The sequence below is a fragment of the Brassica napus genome, chromosome C7, assembly GCF_020379485.1.
Source record: "Brassica napus cultivar Da-Ae chromosome C7, Da-Ae, whole genome shotgun sequence".
NCBI classification, from domain to species: domain Eukaryota; kingdom Viridiplantae; phylum Streptophyta; class Magnoliopsida; order Brassicales; family Brassicaceae; genus Brassica; species Brassica napus.
Genome location: NC_063450.1, coordinates 7,073,705 through 7,095,278, shown reverse-complemented (window position 1 = coordinate 7,095,278; position 21,574 = coordinate 7,073,705). Strand labels below are relative to the sequence as shown.

The window sequence follows — 21,574 nt, the reverse complement described above, 5'->3', positions numbered from 1 at the left end:
TTGAGTGACAATGTAGTCGAGGAATTCTCCCGAAGTGACGCCGAAGGTACACTTGGCCGGGTTGAGCTTCATCCCGTAGTCATTCAAGATCTTGAAGCAGTCGCGTAAGTTGTTTAGGTGATCGTCGGCCTTGAGCGATTTGACTAACATGTCGTCGATGTACACTTCCATGGTGTTGCCTAGCTGATCAGCGAACATTCGGTTGGCGAGTCGCTGATAAGTCGCGCCAGCATTCTTTAGCCCGAAGGGCATCACCTTGTAGCAGTAGGTCCCTCTGTCGGTGATGAATTCCGTCTTCTCGCGGTCGTCGGGATGCATTAAGATCTGGTTGTATCCCGAGAAAGCGTCCATGAAGGTTAGGAGTTCGTTACCAGCAGTTGATTCGACGAGACGATCGATATGAGGGAGTGGGTAACTGTCCTTTGGGCATGCCTTGTTGAGGTCTGTGAAGTCGACGCATATGCGCCATTTGCCGTTTTTCTTTTTGACGACAACCGGGTTAGCCAACCATTCGGGGTATCGGACTTCGGTTATGAAACCCGCGTCGAGGAGCCTGTCGACTTCTTCGTTTACGGCTTTAGATCGTTATGGACCGAGTTTTCGTCGCTTATGTCGGATGGGTTTGAATGTTGGATCGACGTGCAGTTCATGAGAGGTAACTGCGGCGATTCCCTTCATGTCGGAAGTCTTCCAGGCGAACGTCGAGGCGTTGTCTTTGATGAAAGAGATGATCCTTGAACATACGTCGTCGGACAGGTAGACGCCAACTCGGATGATTTTCGTCGTTTCGGATTCATCAATTGCGACTTCGCGAACTTCCTCCTTCTGAGGGTATATCTTGTTGAGTGGTTTACTGACGGAGTTGACAAGGGAAGCTTGTTGCTGCATCTTTACAGTTGCGATCAGCAGTTCTCTTGCGGCTTGTTGATCGCGCCGAATCGTCTGAGTTTTGCCGTCTTTTCCGGGAAACTTGATGCATTGATGATAAGTCGAAGGGACGGCTTTCATGGAATGCAGCCATGGTGTTCCGAGTATGGCATTATAGGGTGCTTTGGCACGGATGACGGAGAACTTGACGGTGCGGGTTATACCTCCTGCATAAACTGGAAGGCGAATTGTCCCGATCATTTGCTCCGAGGCTCCGTTGAAGCCGGTGAGCGTGCGAGAAGAAGGCTTCATATCCCTTAAATCGACTCCCATTTTGTCGGGCATGTCGCGAAAGATGAGATCGACTGAGCTGCCGGTATCAATAAGGACTTTTACGACCAGACATTCGCCGATGTCAAGGTCGACGAGGAGAGGATCGTTATGTGGCATGTGGACGCCCTTGGTGTCTAGTGCCGAAAAAGTGATCTGGTGATCATTTTCGACTGGAGAAGGCCACTTCTGAGAGGTGGTTGCTTGACGTTTGTAATCTTTGACGGCTCAAACCGAGTCACCGCAAGGTGGGGATCCGCCCATTATAACACTAATGTGCGGGGCTCGGGTAGCTCGCATTGATTCGAGTTGCTTCCTCAAATCGTCAGTTGTGTTCTCGAATGTAGGAATTTCTGCGGGCTGTTTCTTTTTTGACTCAAGACGTCGTCGCAGATCGGACCCTTTCGAACGGTTGAGTTGGATTCGCAGATCGTCGGCCTTCGAATTGAGCTGGTCACGAAGGTCACCAGTTTGACCGACTCTCCGAGCGTTGCATTTTGAGATGGTCGCACGGAGGTCGGTGGTTCCTGTGTTTTCATTCGTGGCGCTTTTTCGCTTCAATAGATTGCGTAGGTCTTTATCTACTTTCGAGGGAGCGAGTGACTGCTTATCCTTGCTATCCAATTTATCGTGCAGATCTGGTTGCACTGTCGGGACGTCGTCATCTGAGGAGTCGCAAGGGCGAGAGAGTATGACTTCCACTCGTCGCCGGCGACGCGGGTGTTCGTCTTCTGACGAATCTTTGTCGGGGCCGACGTTGTTGATGGGAGTGCGCTCAGGGCTTGCTCTTTCCTCGCTCGGGGCCGTTTTTTTTTGAGACTTCTGTGCCTTCTTCTCCTTGTTCTTACTCCAGCTTTTAGTGTTTTTCGGTGTCGTAGGAGAAGTGGGCATTTGGATTGTCCCATTAGTGATGCCGTCGAAAAACTGCCCGATGAGGACCTTGCATTCCTTTGTGTCATGGGAATCCCTTTTGTGGTAGAGGCACCATTTTTTCGGCTCCTCGGAGTTTGAACTCGCTGGTTCGGTTGGGGTTGATTGCTTCGGAGTGGAGTCACGATCCCAGTGGTTCCAGCCTTTCTCTCGCGTGATCGCTGCTGATTTTGGAGATTCCTCATCATCGACCAAGATAACGTAGCCTCGCTTCTGAGTGGTATTTCCACCGGAGGAGTGCTGTCGAGGCTCGGGGCGGGTGTCGTTTGTTCGGGAGGATCGTTGTCTCGCTGCTGCTTCTTTTGCGAACTTTGCTCTGGTGTCTTCTTCCATGCGGATAAAGTTGTGCGAGCGAGCGATGGCGTCGGAGACAGATTTTATCGGATATCGGTAGAGATCCTGGCGGAATGTGGAGTCGACGTGCAAGGTGTTCATCAAAGATTCGACGGCGATATGGTCGGGAATATCGATCTTCGAGACAATAGCTTTGAATTTCTCCATGAAGTCACGGAGACTTTGGTCGCTGGCGTGAGTGAGGTTCCACAAATCTGACACGGTCGCTTCCTGGTTGGTGAACATGATATAGTTCTAAGGAAAGCCGTCGAGAGGTCGTGAAAACAGTCGACGGAGTTCTCTCTGACGCCGGTGAACCAAGTAAGGGCCGGTCCTTCTAGGGTTTCGACGAAGAGTTGGCAAAAGCCGGCGTCTTTGTCTTCGTCGGTCAGGTTTGCGCGTTGCATCGCTATGTTGAAAGATGTGACGTGAGTAGAAGGGTCAGAGAGACCTTTGAAGGTTGGAAGACGGAGTTTCTCCATCTTCTGTAGCCGCACGCCGGTAACCTTTTGCGTGAAAGGTGTACGAAGAGATTCCGCGAGTACATGCTCGGTTTGGGGCGCGGACGTCGTCACCTGGTGGATCTTCGAATTGATGTCGAGGACCGACTGTTTCAACGCGGCTAGTTCGCTTGCGGTGTGCGCGTTGGTGTCGTTACCGGCGCTTTGGTTATCGTTATCCCGCGTAGGTGCCAAGTCGGTGGTTCGTTCTGTGGCGAACAGGTGTCGACGATACTGCGTCGTTGAAGCTTCGGCGTTTGCAGCGAGAGGAGCAAGGATCTTTGCTATCGCCGTGATTTGGTCAACTGCCGCCTTCTGCGCCGCTTCTTGTAGGGCGAGGCGTGCCAGGATAGTTTCCATAGATGCAGGATGAGGAAGTGGAGTTACTGGTGTAGGCGTAGGTGTCATCTCTGGAGCCGGTGTCACCTCGAGAGCTTCGCGCTCCTCGCCTGACGAAGAACTGTCGTTGCCAACGACCATAGTTCTGACGTTACTTTGCTAGTTGCCCCACGGTGGGCGCCAACTGTTTAATCGGAAAACGGTAATAAAAAAGATGTGGGTTTAAACAAAGACGTCTTATTAATGGTCGGAAATATCAACGTTCGGTCGGTTACAAGGGGAAAGATTAGAATGGCGGGAAACATGAAATGGGTTCGCTACGGTCTTCGGGAGATAGCATCGAAGGGTAGATGAGAATGCATGGACTAATGTCGTATCAACGTTTCGGAAGAGCTCGGTCGCTACGTAGCGATCGAGCGGAATGGAAGCTCGGTCGCTGCGTAGCGACCGAGCTTCGGCTTGGGCTCGGTCTCTACGTAGCGACCAAGCAGGACGAACGCTCGGTCGCTACGTTGCGACCGAGCTTCGGCTAGAGCTCGGTCGCTACGTAGCGACCGAGCTTCGGCTCGAGCTCAATCGCTATGTAGCGACCGAGCTTTGGCTCGAGCTCGGTCGCTACGTAGCGTTCGAGCGGAACACGCGTTCGGTCGCTGCGTAGCGACCCTTTTCGAGCTCTCGTCCGATGTCTCGTGTTTCCTCCGCAAAGCTTTTCGTAAGGAAGAATCTATTTCGAAAAAGTATTTGTCGAAGAAGGTTTTTCGTTTTCTTCTTCAGACGTTTTGAATGTTAACTTCGTCGTAACCGTTTTTGACCCCAACATTCAACTTGTATGCCACTGCACCCACCCTCTTTATGATCCTGAACGGATCTGAGTATCTAGGATCCAGTTTCTTTCGTCCAGAAACTCTGGTCCTACCCTTGAAGGTGATCATCTTGAGATACACAAAGTCATCGACCTCAAACTCAAGATGTTTCCTACGCTTGTCAGCATAGCTCTTCTGGCGATCTTGCGCCTCTTTCATCTTTTCCTTGACCATCCTGATCTTCTCAGTGGTTTCTTCCACGATCTTAGGGCCCAACATACTACGCTCCCCCACTTGGGTCCAGCATAGAGGTGTCCTATACGGCCTACCATACAAAGCCTCACATGGCGACATGCCAATGTTGGTATGGAAGCTATTGTTGTAAGAAAATTCTACCAAAGGTAAGTGTTTCTCCCAAGAATCTCCCCAGTCTAAAACACATGCCCTTAGCATATCCTCCAAGGTCTGAATCGTCCTCTCGAACTGTCCATCTGTCTGAGGATGATAGGATGTACTCATGTTTACTCTGGTTCCCAAAACTTTCTGGAAAGCCTGCCAGAAGTAAGATGTAAACCTTGGATCTCTATCCGAGACAATGCTTGCTGGAACACCATGCAACCGCACTATCTCATCCATGTATATCCGCACAATCTGATCTACACCATCCCCTTTCCGAATGGGTTGGAAATGAGCAGACTTGGTCAAACGATCGACCACAACCCATACCGCGTCCTTCCGGTTCCTGGTTGTAGGAAACCCAATCACAAAGTCCATTGTGATGTGATCCCACTTCCACTCCGGTATAGGTAAGTTCTGAAGTAGACCACTGGGAACCTGATTCTCCGCTTTCACAAGTTGACAAGTAGGACACTTAGCCACCCACTCAGCAACATCAGATTTTATTCTCACCCAATGGTAATACCTCTTCAGATCTCTATACATCTTGTTCAATCTCGGATGAACCGAGAACTTAAACTTATGAGCCTGCCTCATAATCTCTTCCTTCAGTTCCTGGTTGTTAGGAACACTAATCCTTCCATTGACCAAGATGGTACCATTACTCGCCGTTTGGTACTCAGTCTTGTCATTGGAAGCAACCTTTTTAAGGTTCTCATCCAGACTTTGAGCTTAAAGTAGATCAGCTTGATCCACTGCCTCCAACTCCAAAGGTTCATCCTGTCCAACCAATGTGTTGAGATGCAGTGACCGGACCATCTCTTCCAGTTCCCCAGCCTCCCTCTCGGCTGATACCTCCGCTCTCCTGCGGATCAAGGCATCTGCCACTAGGTTAGCCTTTCCTGGATGATAAGCTATGTCTAGATCATAACCTGCAACAAACTCCATCCATCTCCTCTGCCTTAAGTTTAACTCAGGCTGAGTGAATATATACTTTAGACTTTTATGGTCTGTAAGTAATTGCACTTTGGCTCCATACAGATATGATCTCCATATCTTCAAGGCAAACACCACAGCTGCCATTTCCAGATCATGGGTCGGATAATTCCCCACATGTTTCCTCAACTGTCGAGATGCATAGGCTATTACCTTCCCATGCTATGTCAGGACACATCCAAGTCCAGTGATTGATGCATCAGTATACACCACATAGGGTTGATCCGACTCCGGCAATACCAGGACTGGTGCACTAGTCAACATGTCCTTGAGTGCTGAGAAACTCCTCTCACACTCCTCAGACCATGCGAACTTCACGTCCTTGCCTGTCAACTTAGTCATGGGCTGAGCTATGCTCGAGACCCCTTGACAAATTTCCGGTAGTAGCCGGCCAATACCAAGAAGCTTCGTACTTCCGTAGCATTCTTTGGCTGAGGCCATTCCCGTATACACTTGATCTTTTCTTGATCCACCGGCACTTCTTGATCAGACACCGTGTGTCCAAGAAAACCAATGTTATTCTGCCAAAAGCTACACTTACTCAACTTAGCAAAGAGTTTTTGCTCCCTCAAGCGTCCCAACACTGCCCGAAGATGCCTCTCATGGTCTTCCTTGGTCTTAGAGTAAACGAGTATATCATCTATAAAGATAATCACAAACTCATCCAAGTACTCCTGGAAGATACCATTCATCATCTTCATAAATGCAGTTGGTGCATTGGTCAGTCCGAATGGCATGACCACAAACTCATAGTGGCCGTACCTGGTTCGGAACGCGGTCTTTCTTATATCACCTTGCGCAACTGGAATCTGATGATATCCAGAGGCCAAGTCAATCTTGGAGAACCACTTTGCTCCACGGACTTGATCCAACAACTCATCAATCCTGGGTAATGGGTACTTGTTCTTCACAGTCACCATATTCAACCCCCAATAATCAATGCACAACCTGAAGCTACCATCCTTCTTTTTCACAAATAGGACTAGTGCTCCCCAAAGTGATATACTAGGGCGTATGAAACCCTTATCAAGCAACTCCTCAAGTTGCTTCTTCAGCTCAGCCATCTCAGCCGGAACCATTCTATATGGACTTTTGGACAATGGGGTCGTTCCTGGCTCCAGTTCTATTACAAATGGGTCAGCCCTATCAGGGGGAATACCCTGTAGTGCCCCAAACACATCCTGGAACTCCCGGACCAACGGTATCCCATCCGGGTCACCACCCCCTACGACCTCATCGGTGTAAATGGTAGCCAAGAAGGCCTCACAACCATTTCCAAGCATCCTTTCCACCTGGATTGCTAAAACCACCAAACAACAAGAGGTCGGCTTTATCCCTTGGAACTTGATCGGCGGTCCAAACTCATTCTCAAATTGCACTCTTCCCCGGTGATAATCAAGAGTTGCCCGATACTTTCCAAGCCAGTCCATACCTAAGATTACCTCATGATTCTTTAGGGGGACAACAATCAGATCTACAAGCATCGGCCTGTCAAAGATCATCACTGGAATGTCCTTAACTAGACCTAGTGGGTTCATAATCTGCCCTCCGGCCACAACCACTCTGTCAGGACAATTCTAGGTTCCATACCGGAACATACCCTTTTCGATCATATCTGGACTCACAAAACTGTGTGTAGCTCCAGTATCGAAAAGTACCAAGTGTTTCCACAGCACCAATACTTAAGGTCCCTACACAAGACCCAACCCAAGTATCTATCCATCCTAGGTTCCATACCATGCAATTCTACAGGAATTGAAAAGTATAAGTCTGGAATATTACCAGTGATCGCCTTGTAAGGCTGAGCCTCATCCCTACCTTTGGACAGCTCGTACACACGCGGTGCTGAGGTCTGGCCCCTATTCTGGACCGGCTTGCTTGCCCCTGCACGCCCCTTACTCTGACCCCTCTGCATCTTAGGGCAGTCCCTACGGTAGTGTCCCTTCTGGCCGCAGTGGTGACAAGTCCTGGAGTCACTTGTCGGACTAGGACAGTCCCTGGCAGAGTGATCCATCTTACCACAATGAGTACAGGCTCCCATGGCTTTCCAACACTCACCACCATGGTATCGACCACACTTAGAGCACTCAGACCTACCACTTAAGGTTTTACCCTCCTCAGCCGAGTCCCTCTTTCTCTTCTTGTCACTACCCTGAGCCGTGGATACAACCACACCCTTCACTTTCTGCTTAACCTCCTCTGCGAGATTGGTCTCCAGCATAGCCATCCTCTCAACCAACTCAGAAACAATGTGGAAAGTGCGGACTGAGCAATAGGTCCGGAGCTCGGCCCTAAGGCCTCTGATGAACCTACGGACCTGTACTGCCTCGTCCTCCAGTTCTTTGCCCACATAACGCCTCAGCCGGTTAAAATCTTTCTCATACTCACCGACCGTCCTGCGTCCCTGGACCAAGTCCAAGAACTTAGACTCCAAACGATCTCATGCCTCTGCTGGAAAGTACTTGTGGTTGAACTCAACCTCAAAATCAGCAAAGCGTTCAATGATGCCATTGGTACGCTTATCAAGAGCCAACCACCAGTTGTGTGCATCACTTTCCAAGAAGTGCACTGCAATATCCTTCTGGTAATCCTCAGGGCAACGAGTTGAGCGGAAGTTGCGAACCAACCGACTCCTCCACTCATCTGCCTCCATAGGATCAACACTTCCCGCAAAGTGTTTAGTCCCCAACTTGGAGATGTGCTCCAGAACCTTCAGGTAATCCATACGTTGGAGAGGCCTAGCTGGTGGGTCGATTTCAACCACCTCAGCTACCTGCCTCGGACGGACACCAGTCACTTGAGCAGCCACACGAACCGGAGGAGTAACCTATCTCACAGGCGGATTCACCAACGGGGTGAACGCCTTAGTCAAGGTCACTAGTTGAGCTCCCATGAGTTTCATAGCCTCCAGTATGTCCCTCATAGACGGCTCAGCTACCCCCCCCACCCACACCATCAACCCCATCATTATCTGTATCAATGCCCAGGTTATTCTCATCCTCTGCATCGGAGGACGCAGCATCATCCTCTTGAACTTGCCATTGCTGACCATCCTCAGCATTCACACGAGTCTCAGTAGGAAGGATCGGATCCACTGGAAGTCCGGTCTCATTGTTACCCAGCCCCTCCTGAGTCGGTAACACTGTGGTTGGAATGGTTCCAGCTGGTAACACTGCGGTTTGAACCGCATCATCCTGTTCCATGGTTTCGGATGCTCCAGCCGCATCATTTCCTCTCCGAGATTTAGTCTTCTTAGTAACCTCAGGGTTCAAAACACACACAAGGGTTAGTTCATAACAGAACACACAAACCTCAAATAAGTAAACAAACAACCTACCGTGAGTATCAACAGCCGATGTGTGGTGAACCAATAACCCAAACAAATCCTAGAATCAAGCATGCTCTAATACCAACTTGTAAGACCCGATCCTGGATTTCTCAATCCAACCAGACCGCAGTCTCACCAAACAATCCTAACCAGTTTGATTCCATTAACTCCGATTCAAATACAATATTTTCTAAGTATTTATCAGTGATTTGAGGTTCATTGTTACACACTTAAATCCAACCAAAATCAATAACGCAAATAGATACTTCATAGATAGATAAACAGAATCAAACATCATTCATTTGTTCAGCATAAACAAGTTGCACATTAGGCTAGCATAAGTTCACAGGTTTCACAATAAAACTACTAAGATAACACCACTGCTAGGTATGACCCATTCACCACACATCTTCCCATGGCCGGAGTCCTCACAGTGCTTTTCCTTTACCACGGTCCAAGTCTGTACCTGAGACCAACAAAGCACAAACACAAACACCTGATCAGATTACTAAACAAGAATCTATCACACAGCATGGCTGTAATCACATCTATCATCAAAATTACTCATCAGGTCAAAACATGACCAATTTCAAAAGTACTCTATAAATTAATTAAAATTCATGAAAATTCTTGATAATTCCCAAATAAGAGAATGCCATAATCAGAATTTGCAGAACCGGTCTCGATCTTACAGATCTCGGCCAAAAACAGTCAAACCGGCCCAAAGTGAACATCATCAAATCAATTCCTAAAAATTGATTAAAATTCATGAAAACTCATGACAATTCATAACTAAGAGGTTCCCATAATCAGAATCCAAATATTCGACCCAAAACATATGGATCCTGATCATGGTCAGTTCGGCCAAAGCCATGGACTTTCATCGGTTCTTTGATCCGACCAAGGCCTAAGATCTGTGCTTTCATGTCTGAAACATCAACATCCAATACCACAACAACAAATAGATGAAAGACAGAGTATAAGATCAGAGATGGGTCTAACCAAACGAACCAGAGCGAACCATACGCACAGACGGTTCATCCGCCGGCTATGTCCGGTGGTTCTCGGATACACCTCTCACCTTAGGGTTACGATCTCCAGGGGATGTCTCCTTCTCCTTGTCTTTCTGCCTAGTATCCATCCTCTTAATCTCACAGACAAACTCCACCAGAAACAACCAGGAACCACCACAGATCGGATCGCCCAACTCTCGGTTTGTCTCTCTTTTCTCTCTGGAAGTTTTGCCTGAGTTTCCTGTCTTTTATCTTTTCATATTTTCGACAGAGACAAGGAAAAACTTAGGGTTACGATCTCCACAACAACAAAAAGATGAAAGACAGAGTATAAGATCAGAGATGGGTCTAACCAAACGAACCAGAGCGAACCATACGCACAGACGGTTCATCCGCCGGCTATGTCCGGTGGTTCTCGGATACACCTCTCACCTTAGGGTTACGATCTCCAGGGGATGTCTCCTTCTCCTTGTCTTTCTGCCTAGTATCCATCCTCTTAATCTCACAGACAAACTCCACCAGAAACAACCAGGAACCACCACAGATCGGATCGCCCAACTCTCGGTTTGTCTCTCTTTTCTCTCTGGAAGTTTTGCCTGAGTTTCCTGTCTTTTATCTTTTCATATTTTCGACAGAGACAAGGAAAAAATGAAGAAGAAATCGATCATGACCTCCCCCATAACTGCCTGGACGAGCAGTTACCAAAAAGGTACCAAAAGGGGTAGTTTTTCCCATAACCGCCGCCCAGTAACTGCCCATGGCGGTTATTCTTCTTGTTCCTTCCTTTTCAAATGAAACCTGAGCCTTCTCACTCCCTGGTTCGATCCCCAATACTCCTGATCCAACCGTCACACATGGACCACCGGCTCGGTCCGTAACCGTTCGGACCCGACCATACTGGTTCGGACCGGAACACTCCTCCCAGCTGAGATGAGCTGACCACCAACTGTTCCCAGCTGAGTGAGCTAGTATTCCAGCTCCTGTGAGCTTATTAAGTCATGGTGAACTAGTTTCCAGCTGCACCTAGCTGGCTGAGCTTGATCTGGACCTCATACAGCTTCCGGTTCACTCATCCAGTTCCTTATTACTTTTTTCCCTCATATTCTGGTTAAGTCTCAGCTTCCTGATGCCCTTAACCTTCATTTTGGACCATATTACGCTTGTCTCAAGGTCTTACGACCTGACTGGTGCGTCTCCTCGCACCATGGTCCGTCCGGACGATCCTATCTAGGATCGGGGACATGACAGCGCATGACAGTGGACTTCAGTGGGAAGATTGATTCTCCCTACACCAACCTGAACACAAAGTTTGAGACTTTGAGCACTCATGTGAAGAAACTGGAGATGCAGGTTGTTCAGACATGGGAAGCTGTTAAGAGGCAGGAAGCCTTGAAAAGAGGGGTAGGATATGATGTGATGAAGCACCACGTGAATGCCATCATTGGGGATGATTTCTGGCAAGTGGTGAAGCAAGAGAAGTTGCAAGAAGGAGATTTCAAAGTTTTAAAGTTCGATGAGTTTCGGCGGATCGCACTAGTGTCGATCGACGCCAGACTTCGAACATCGATCGACGGATGACAATCCAAATCGATTGACAAGCTCTCCAGAGCATCGATCGATGACACCTACGGAGTCAATCGCATCTTGCAATGTCGTGAGGATTATTACTCTCGAGGTGTTCGCAACAAAATACCCACATCCGCCCAGCCCTGTTTACGTAAACATCGATCAACATTCTGATACTCCCATTGATCGACAAAGAGAGACAGACATCGATCGACAACCTCCAGCATCCATCGATCGACGAGCACCTCTTACGTATACCTTCAGATGATGGAGCAGATCTTATGGAAGTTGATAGGGTTCCTATGGGAAGATCCCTGAGGAAAAGAAAGGAAAAAGTGGCGAAACGTCTGAAAAGGGGAGCTAATGAAAAGCAAAGGGAAAGCTTCCAAAAGAGAGTTTTCAGGATTCCTTTATTTTACCCATGGATTGTGGATGTTCTTCAGAGAAACAAGGGAGACTGAAGAAGACATTACGAGAATTTTTTGTGAAGCTAGAGAAAAGATGAGGAAGAGGATTACACTGAAGAAGAAGAGCGATCCTTGGCAATTTGCAATACCATGTACAGTGAAGGGTATTGAGTTCCCACATACCTTGTGCGACACAGGAGCATCAGTCAGTATCCTACCTAGGGTTATGGCAGACCATCTGGGTCTGCAAGTGGAGCCTTCCAAAGAATTATTCACTTCGTGGATTGTCCTTAGAGAAACTGAGGAGGGATTGTGAGAGACCTAGAGGTGCAGATTGGCAATGCCATAGTTCCAGTTGATTTCCATGTCTTGGATATCAAGCTAAACTGGAACTCTTCTCTATTACTTGGGAGAGCTTTCTTGTCAACAGTAGGAGCAGTGTGCAACTTGCAAACCAACCAGTTGTGCCTAACACTCATAGATCCTCATGTCCACTACAACCCTATTCCAGTCAAGAAGCCACAAATGTCCTCCAGAATAATTAATGATCCAGGAATCATTGCAGCTTGCCACTGTGGAGCCGAATACGAGATAGAATACTCGACGTCGATTGAAACTTACACTGCAACATCGATCGACAGTGCCAAGCAGAAATCGACCGAAGCACCAAGAGAAGAATCGGTCAACAGTAGCCCAGGAAATTGGGAGAACGATTACTACAACCCCACTATGACAGCCTACACCAGACAACACCATGCATACAGAGGAGTATGATGAAGATTATGAGGGGGAACGAGCTGCAGAGTACAGAGCAATTCTTGATGAGGAAGAAAACTTCTACATCATTCCTCTTGGAAGAGGAATGCACCATCGATCGACAGAACAGTCTCGACATCGTTCGACACTCAACCTCATCAGAGAAACCAAAAACGAGAATCGACCGACATTGCCTACTACCCATCGATCGACACTGGAGTCGACCGTGTGCGAGAAGGAGACTACTCGATTGGCAGTTGGGCAGATGATCACCATCACGAAATCTATGCAGTAGAAATGGCAATTCATGAGCCAGGAGCAGATGAACCTCATGAAGGTTTCCCATATAAGGAACTTCTCAACATGCAAAGACATGATGGAGCAGATCAACAACAAGCATAAGCTATTGGGGAAGGAACACATTTCAGCCATTCTACCGATAGAGCCAACCGCCCGTCGATCTATGAAAAGCTTCCATCATCGATCGACATCCGTCCAAAACCAAAATCCACTATAAGCGAAAACCCTAATTTTGATAACCAGTATCTAGCACCAGACGAATATGGTACTTTTAGGGACTCAGATGGCTACGCAAGAGAAATAGATGGACATGCACTGCAAGTATCCAGAGAGGACATTGCAGACATTCTTCAGATGGCTAATGGAGCAGACAATCTCTTCATGCAACAACGCACAGTCCCAGCAACTCAGAAGGGTACAAAAGAAGTCTATGACACATCTGGTGGCATAGACAATCGCTTCAAGAAGAAGTATCGACATCCTACTCGACCGTCGACTGATGTTAACATACCACCATCGATCGACAGACGTCTAGAATTCAGCAGAAGAGCTTTTGACCTTTTTGGAACCAGAAAAATCTACTGGGAAGAGAAAGATGAGTATGGAGTCTACAGAGATGATCAGGGATGTGCAAGAGATGTGGATGGACACATCATCAATGTGTCCAAGGAGGATATCAGAAAGCTAATGAAAAGAGCTTCGAGAGATGAGCATAGCTACATATGTCTTCCAGAACATGCTAGCTCATTCACACAAACCAAGCTGGTACCAGAGATCTACACCAAGGACGAGATCAATGAGATGTTCTATGGAGTCTGTGGAGCCCAAGAAAAGTATGAAGGTGATTTCAGATGAAGCTTGATGGTGTCTACTATCCACTGAATGGTAGCATCAGTTGGTTGAATACATGCATGGAGGAGATGAGGCAAGACATAGCAAAGATTCAGCATGTGACCGACAAACATCGACCGGCATCGATCGACAGACTGTGGGAACCGAAATTCGCACTCTCGATTTCCGTTTAAATTAGGAAAGTTAGGAAAACTCTAATTTCCCAGAGGTCCCGGATATCTGTTAAACCACACGCCAAGCAATCAGAACACTCAATTAAAGACGAAAAGAAATAAGAAATCGTAAAAGAGAGCAAAAGGAGTTTTATTCCAAATCCGCGTTTGAGCGTTACAACAAGGTAGAAGCCTTGGCTATGAGAGCTGTCGGAGAGATTCCTAGTTCTAACAACCTAAGAATGCAAAACCTAGTTGAGTCGCAGCTCGAAATAATAAAAACAGAAAGTTGCCTAATTGCTCTAAGTGCTAAGTTTGCTCTGAAAAAGTTCCTCCTCATGACTCTCGCCTAGGACTCCTTATATACTGGCTCCTAGGTCGGTTTACGCTTTTCCTCTTCTGCCCTTAAGCCGTCATAGCATAAAAATGGAGATATTCCATTTTTTCCGATCTTTGTAATTATCTTCAAAATTTCGTATTTATCCGCGAAAACTTGACATTTATCTTTCCTTGCGAACCAAGCATAAACCGTCCTACGGTTTATGGGCTTTTGGTTAAGAAATCGTAAGTGGGTTTCGAGTCATGTCTTAGGTCTCTTTGGGCCGTTGTTTGACTCGAAACGTTTATTACGGCTTCTTTCGATAAAAACGAACTTTCCGCGGCTTTTATCGTAAAGTTTGATTGATGACTTCAAATGACGAGAAACATGAAATGGGTTTGCTACGGTCTTCGGGAGATAGCATTAAAAGTAGACGAGAATGCATGGATTCGTGTCGTATCGATTTTTAAGAAAGCACGGTCGCTACGTAGCGACCGAGCCGTGTACGTGCTCGATCGCTACGTAACGACCGAGCTTCGGTGAGAGCTCGGTCGTTACGTAGCGACCGAGCCGTGTACATGCTCGGTCGCTACGTAGCGACCGAGCTTCGGTGAGAGCTCGGTTAGCGACCGAGCCGTGTACGTGCTTGGTCGCTACGTAGCGACCAGCTTTTGCGCTGGTTGCTACGCGGCAACCTTGTTCGAGTCTTTCTCCGATTTTTCGTGAATGTGTTTTCTCCGCATGATTCTTCGTAAAAATAAATCTCTTTCTAAGATTTATTTTTCGTAAAAACGTTTAAGCCGATTTTTACGGACTTTCAGACATTGATTCCGTCGTGACCGATTTTGACCCCAACAGTTAACCCCCCAGCTCGTTAGAACCATGAGCTTCTAGCGTGAGGTTTTAGCGAGTGGCTTGGCAAGTTAGGTGAGTTAGGCGGAATTAATGGTCGAAAAGGTTCGTGGTAAGTGGTCTTCTCACTCTTCTAAGAGTAGAACGCGATAAGATTGGGGCTGCGCCTTATGACGGCTGCCTACGTACCCTTGTTGAAGGGATCAAGCCTTTCGTAGTTCGTCTTGGAGTTAAGGTTCTTATGACTTGTTTTCCAGCGAGACCTTTACGGTCTAGTTTTTATGTAGCGGTTATCAGGTGTGTTGTTGCCGATGGCATTTTATATGGGTGTAGAAGGAAGACTACGAGTTGTCATCTCGTAATATAACTCTGTGTGAACTGCTATATCCGTGATCTGTTTCGAGAGTTTTCCGCAGTGTGTAAATCTTGCGAGATTTCTGAAGACGCTCGAATATTGGCAAAAAGACAAATTTTGGGATCTCGTATCAAGGTTTTTGATACTATGCCTAGAGATGTTAGAGACCAGTGCGCTGGGTTTAGGGCAAGACCTAGGTTTACTCCTGGTTTTAGAGGGTGCGATGACTAATTCGACTTACTTATCCCGTTTCAGTTTCATCTTGATTCCATACCGATTTAAAGTCTGCGATAGGTTCTCTCTTATACGACTTGTATGGTTGGAACCGAGCATCTCTCCAAGGACAATTTTTAAGCCTCCTGGAAGTGCTGACCAAAAAATTTGGGTTTCTCTTATAGCGCCATTATCCTTGTGTCGGATGTACGAGAGTCATCTCCACGAGATGGCTAAGTCTGTTTAGGATGTTAAGAGTTCGTTGTGATCATCAACAAACTTAATGGTAAAAAATATCGTTTCGAGTCTTCGCGAAGGATATGTTTTGAGAAGATGTTAGTGTGTATGACTGTCTGGTCTTCCAAGAAAGTGTTTTTATCGAGGAAGGAAATTTCATCGAAGAACAAATCTTTAGGCGTCTGCGACGTCTCGCGAGGCTGAAGATTTGTTATTCTTTCATATGCCGCGTTTCGTGCTTGAAATGTTCGCCGGCTTGAAGATGTTTTGCGATGTTGCAAGGGTTTAGTCTTAGCCCTGCGTTTGAGAAACGTTCTTGTTTGACTGCGGATGTTCGCAGCCAAAATTGTTGTTCCTGTTTGGATGCTAATAATTTGATTTGCGATAGAGGAATTAGGACTGAGGTGTCGCGTAAATATTTTCCATGGGAAGAAGCATTTTCCTTCATAGTGCTTTGTGAAGTGTTGGCTTTCCGAGATCTATTTCGTGCATTTTTGAGGATGTTTCGTACAGCTCTAGAAGCTTTGTTACGAATTTTTCCTTACATGCCGCGTATTATGGATAAAACGTTGCGGGCTTAAAGTGCATTGTGGAGCGTATTGAACTCGGTCAATTTTCGAAAAGTTTGGATCTTCCTTTAACTATTTGGTTGTTAGAACTGAGTTTCGTTACGAAGAATTTATCATATGACTTCCGACTGTAGGCTATACGATAATTATTCTCTTAATAGTCACACGACGTTTTTAGCAAATCGTAGATTGTCGTTTAGCCGTTAAGTGATGGAGCTATGGTTTCTCAAATAGTTTGGCTTGGCGTGAGAGATGTGTTCACTCAGATAGCCAAGGATGTTGTAGGTCAAGGATTAGACCATGGTACTTTAACATTTAAGGTCATGTTAGTTTACGATCGTCCTTAAAGGGGATGACAAATATTGGTTTGGACCTTTAGTGGAAGGCGTAATTGACCGAGGGCCAAAGAGCGCTTGTCGAGATTGATAGGGCAAGTTTGCCGGGGTTATCCATGCTAATATGGCCGATAGTCGTAGAAAATGATTCTCCGCTCTAGGTTTCAGTTATACGACGAATATTTCGTATAATGTGACCTATAGTCTTATGAAAATCGAATCTTTTTTGCCTGAGGAAGACGAAGCCCAAGAGGTTTGCTACATAACCAGTGTGGAGTCAGTGGCGGGACGACTGACTTCTCAGATGTGGCTGAGGGAAAAGAAAAGCATAAGCCAGCGAGCCGCATGGTTCTTCATAAAGCCTGTTATGTTAACTTTAGAAAGTTTCTTCGTAAGACTTGGTCTGATTGTACGAAGGATTTTTCGCGTAAGTAACGGGGACCGGTTTTACGAAGGTTGTAGATCGGTCATATGTAAACATATGTTAAAGTAGCGTTATTTCTGTGGGTTTCACGAGAAACGTTTCTGCTGTGATTTCGATCCTAGGTGAAAGTTGCTTGGAGTTACTCATGGAGTGTTACCGAAGTTTATTTCATTACGATCTAGTCGCAGAACGTTTTTCATAGGTTTTATGAAAGGATTCTCATGACACATTCGTTTCTGGAACGAATTGATCGACCAGAGGTGGATCTAGCCACCATCGGGAGGAAAGCATCTCTTTGTGCACGATGCTACATCTATTCTCGAGTTTTCTTCGTCACAAATGTTTTCGATGCTTTTCCGTGACTCACTTGGTACAACGGAAACTGAAAGAAATGTTTTGGTGATCGAAGATTTCACGTAGAAATTTTTAAACGAAACTGGCTTTCTAAAACTGGAAAGGGCTTCAATACTTTGGCTAATCGTCGAGTTTTAGTTTGATATTAGTATATGTTTTCTGTACGCATGATTGCGACAAAAAATTATGAATAGTCTTTGAGATTATGTTCATGATCGTCTGGATATGTTGCTAGCGTTTAGACGAATTTTAGATTGTCGTTTGCCTATTTGAGACGATTTGCAAAAGTTTTTGAAGTTTGGAAGTATACGAGTATAGTATACGTACCTACTCCCCATTTTTTTTTACGAAAGAAAACAGTTGAACCAATACTTTGAAGGGTTGTGTACGTTTCTTCTTCTAAGGTTTGAAATTATCAATAATCCTGGACAATTTAAAGACGATGCTTGGACTGTGATTTGGTTTGTTTCCACTTTGACGACTTGGAATATGTCGGTTCCGAGAAAATTTCTAGAAACCAATTGGGTTTAAGACGACATTCATGTCTCTAGTTTTTTCCCTCTTTAGGAAGCGAGCTTGATATGCGTGGCGATCGTTTCTCGATCGGTTTGCAAGATCTGGCTGAACAGTTATGGAACGATATATCGAGACAAGAAAAATCGCCTAAGACTTCGCTAGACTATCCACCTAGGTTTTACGTTCCCTAAAGTTCTATGGCAGTCTCAAAGGCGTGTTGGGGTCGAAAACGGTTACGACGAAGTTAACGTCCAAATCCCCGAAGAAGAAAACGAAAAACCTTCTTCGACAAATACTTTTTCGAAATAGATTCTTCCTTACGAAACGTTTTGCGGAGGAAACACGAGACATCGGACAAGAGCTCGAAAAGGGTCGCTACACAGCGACCGAGCGCGTGTTCCGCTCGGTTTCTACGTAGCGACCGAGCTCTTCCGAAATGTCAATACGACATTAGTCCATAAATTCTCGTCTAACCTTCGATGCTATCTCCCGAAGAACGTAGCGAACCCATTTCATGTTTCCTGCCATTCTAAGTCATCGATCAAGCTTTACGGTAAAAACTGCGGGAAGTTCACTCTTTATCGAAAGAAGTCGTAATAAACGCTTCGAGTCAGAAGACGGCCCAAAGGGACCTAAGACATGACTCGAGGCCCAACTTACGATTTCTTAACCAACAGCCCGTAAGCCGCATGACGGTTTACGCTTGGTTTGCGAGGAAAGATAAATGTCAAGTTTCCGCGGATAAATACGAAATTTTGAAGATAATTACGAAGATCGGAAAAAATGGAATATCTCCATTTTTATGCTATGGCGGCTTAAGGGCAGAAGAGGAAAAGCGTAAACCGACCTAGGAGCCAGTATATAAGGAGTCCTAGGTGAGAGGCATGAGAGGGATTTTTCTCAGAGCAAACTTAGCACTTAGAGCAATTAGGCATATTTCCGTTTTTGTTATTCGAGCTGCGACTCAACTAGGTTATTGCCGTCTTAGGGTTTTAGAACTAGGAATCTCGCCGACAGCTCTCGTAGCCCAGGCTCTTACCTTGTTGTAACGCTCAAACGCGAATTCGGAATAAGATTTACTTTGCTCTCTTTTCGATTTCTTATACTTTATCGTTGTTATTCTTGTGTTCTGATTGCTTGGCGTGTGGTATTAGCAGATATCCGGGACCTCTGGGAAACTAGGGTTCTCCTATTTTCCTAATTTAAACAGAAATCGACAGTGCGAATTTCGGTTCCCACAAGGCGTTTTTATTTCTTAGTAATTTCCTACGAAAATTCCAAGTCTGATTTCAAAAATTTCAAGTCGGAAATACCTTAGTTCTCTCGAAGACGCAGTTTTGTCTCCTCTCAATTTTGCTTGATTATTTCCCCTTCCTCTTCTCGTGTATGTTCGCCATTTTCTACATTGGTTTTTGTCCTTTAAACTTGACATTTATCTTCCGAACTTGGCTGTTATCTTCTCCTTAGATACGACGTCAATTTTTATAAAAAGGTTCAACGTAATCATATAGTTGAGGCGGCTAAGGTGTTAAGTTAACCGTTGCCGTTTTATACGATTAATCTGAATCCAAGCGAGAAAACAAGTCTTTGCGGGTTTTTTTATCGTAAAGTTTCAATGGTAACTCCAATCAAGACAAAACAAGAGACGTTTCGATCGAGATTTGAAGGAGAACACAAAGATGGAGGTAAGGGCAAGTAGGAGCAAGCGAAGGAGTTTAGACGAGTCTTACTTGTTTTTGTCGTAAAATCTCAACGGAAACTCCGATTGAGACGAAACGAAAAGCGTTTCGATGAGGATTCAAAAGAGAGCCTAAAGGAGGACCTTTCTGAGGCCTGACAGGTCGCTATGTAGCGAGTGAAGGTCTGAAAGGTCGCTACGTAGCGAGTGGAAGCAAGCCAAGAAGAGTCCTACTTGTTTTCGTCGTAAAATCTCAATGGAAACTCCGATGGAGACGAAAAAAAAAGCGTTTCGATGAGGATTCAAAAGAGAACCTAAAGGAGGACCTTTCTGAGGCCTGACAGGTCGCTATGTAGCGAGTGAAGGTCTGACAGTTTGCTACATAGCGAGTGGAAGCAAGCCAAGAAGAGTCCTACTTGTTTTCGTCGTAAAATCTCAACGGAAACTCCGATTGAGACGAAACGAAAAGCGTTTCGATGAGGATTCAAACGAGAACGCAAATGAGGACCTTTCTGAGGCCTGACAGGTCGCTATGTAGCGAGTGAAGGTCTGACAGGTCGCTACGTAGCGAGTGGAAGCAAGCCAAGAAGAGTCCTACTTGTTTTCGTCGTATAATCTCAACGGAAACTCCGATTGAGACGAAACGAAAAGCGTTTCGATGAGGATTCAAAAGAGATCCTAAAGAAGGACCTTTCTTAGGCCTGAGAAGTCGCTATGTAGCGAGTGAAGGTCTGACAGGTCGCTACGTAGCGAGTGGAAGCAAGCCAAGAAGAGTCATACTTGTTTTCGTCGTAAAATCTCAACGGAAACTCCGATTGAGACGAAATAAAAAGCGTTTCGATGAGGATTCAAACGAGAATGCAAAGGGGACCTTTCTGAGGCCTTGCAGATCGCTACGTAGCGAGTGGAGAGTTGGCTTGAGCTCGGTCGCTACGTAGCGACCGAGCCGTATGCGTGCTCGGTCGCTACGTAGCAACCGAGCTGTGTGCTTGCTCAGTCACTACGTAGCAACCGAGCTGTGTGCGTTCTTGGTCGCTACGTAGCGACCGCGCTATGTGCGTGCTCGTTCGTTATGTAGCGACCGAGCCTTGTGCGTGCTCGGTCGCTGCGTAGTGACCGAGCTTGGCTAGAGCTCGATCGCTACGTAGCGACCGAGCTGTGTAATCAATTTGCTGCGCTTCCTTTTTCCGCGATTAACCTAGGGGTTTTCTGCGGTTTTTGGGAGAACAAGTTTTACCTTCCGAAAAGTTTTTGGAAAACGTGTTTTGGTAAAAACCTTACGCATTGAAACTTCTTTAGCTCGGAAATGAGCCAAGCTTACGGGATTTGATAAAATTTATCATTTTCCTTTATGTTTAGACAGAGAAATCACAAGCTTGTCTCGTAGCACTTCCTGTTGGCGAAAAGTCGCGGCTAGGTTTTTTTTTGTTTGATTTTTTTTTTAGGCACTATGGCATTTGCGTAATCGTTGGCCACATGCGCAGTGGCGGCTGGGGTTGTCTTACCAGCATTGTTGCGAACTGCGATTTTGTCTTTCGTGTTTCCAGACATTGTTTTGATCAAGCGTTTTGTGGCTGAGGGTTAGATTGATCCGTACCCCCCCCCCCCCTCGTTCTAGCGCCAAACTGTGGGAACCGAAATTCGCACTGTCGATTTCCGATTAAATTAGGAAAGTTAGGAAAACCCTAATTTCCCAGAGGTCCCGGATATCTGTTAAACCACACGCCAAGCAATCAGAACACGCAATTAAAGACGAAAAGAAATAAGAAATCGTAAAAGAGAGCAAAAGGAGTTTTATTCCGAATCCGCGTATGAGCATTACAACAAGGTAGAAGCCTTGGCTATGAGAGATGT

The 21,574-nt window shown here is 46.1% G+C and overlaps 2 protein-coding genes across 2 annotated transcripts; both read right to left on the bottom strand.

The window, feature by feature from the left end:
• Nucleotides 1-585: 585 nt before the first annotated feature.
• On the bottom strand, nucleotides 586-1,317 carry LOC125590382. The gene has a single exon (XM_048763934.1). The coding sequence runs from the start codon at nucleotides 1,315-1,317 to the stop codon at nucleotides 586-588; it is 732 nt and encodes a 243-aa protein (XP_048619891.1).
• A 4,527-nt stretch (nucleotides 1,318-5,844) lies between these two features.
• On the bottom strand, nucleotides 5,845-8,697 carry LOC106448577. The gene is made up of 8 exons (XM_048763933.1): nucleotides 8,446-8,697; nucleotides 7,941-8,321; nucleotides 7,277-7,898; nucleotides 7,095-7,185; nucleotides 6,695-6,982; nucleotides 6,443-6,637; nucleotides 6,235-6,379; nucleotides 5,845-6,168 (listed from the first exon to the last, which is right to left on the bottom strand). The coding sequence occupies exons 1-8, from the start codon at nucleotides 8,695-8,697 to the stop codon at nucleotides 5,845-5,847; spliced, it is 2,298 nt and encodes a 765-aa protein (XP_048619890.1).
• Nucleotides 8,698-21,574: the final 12,877 nt, after the last annotated feature.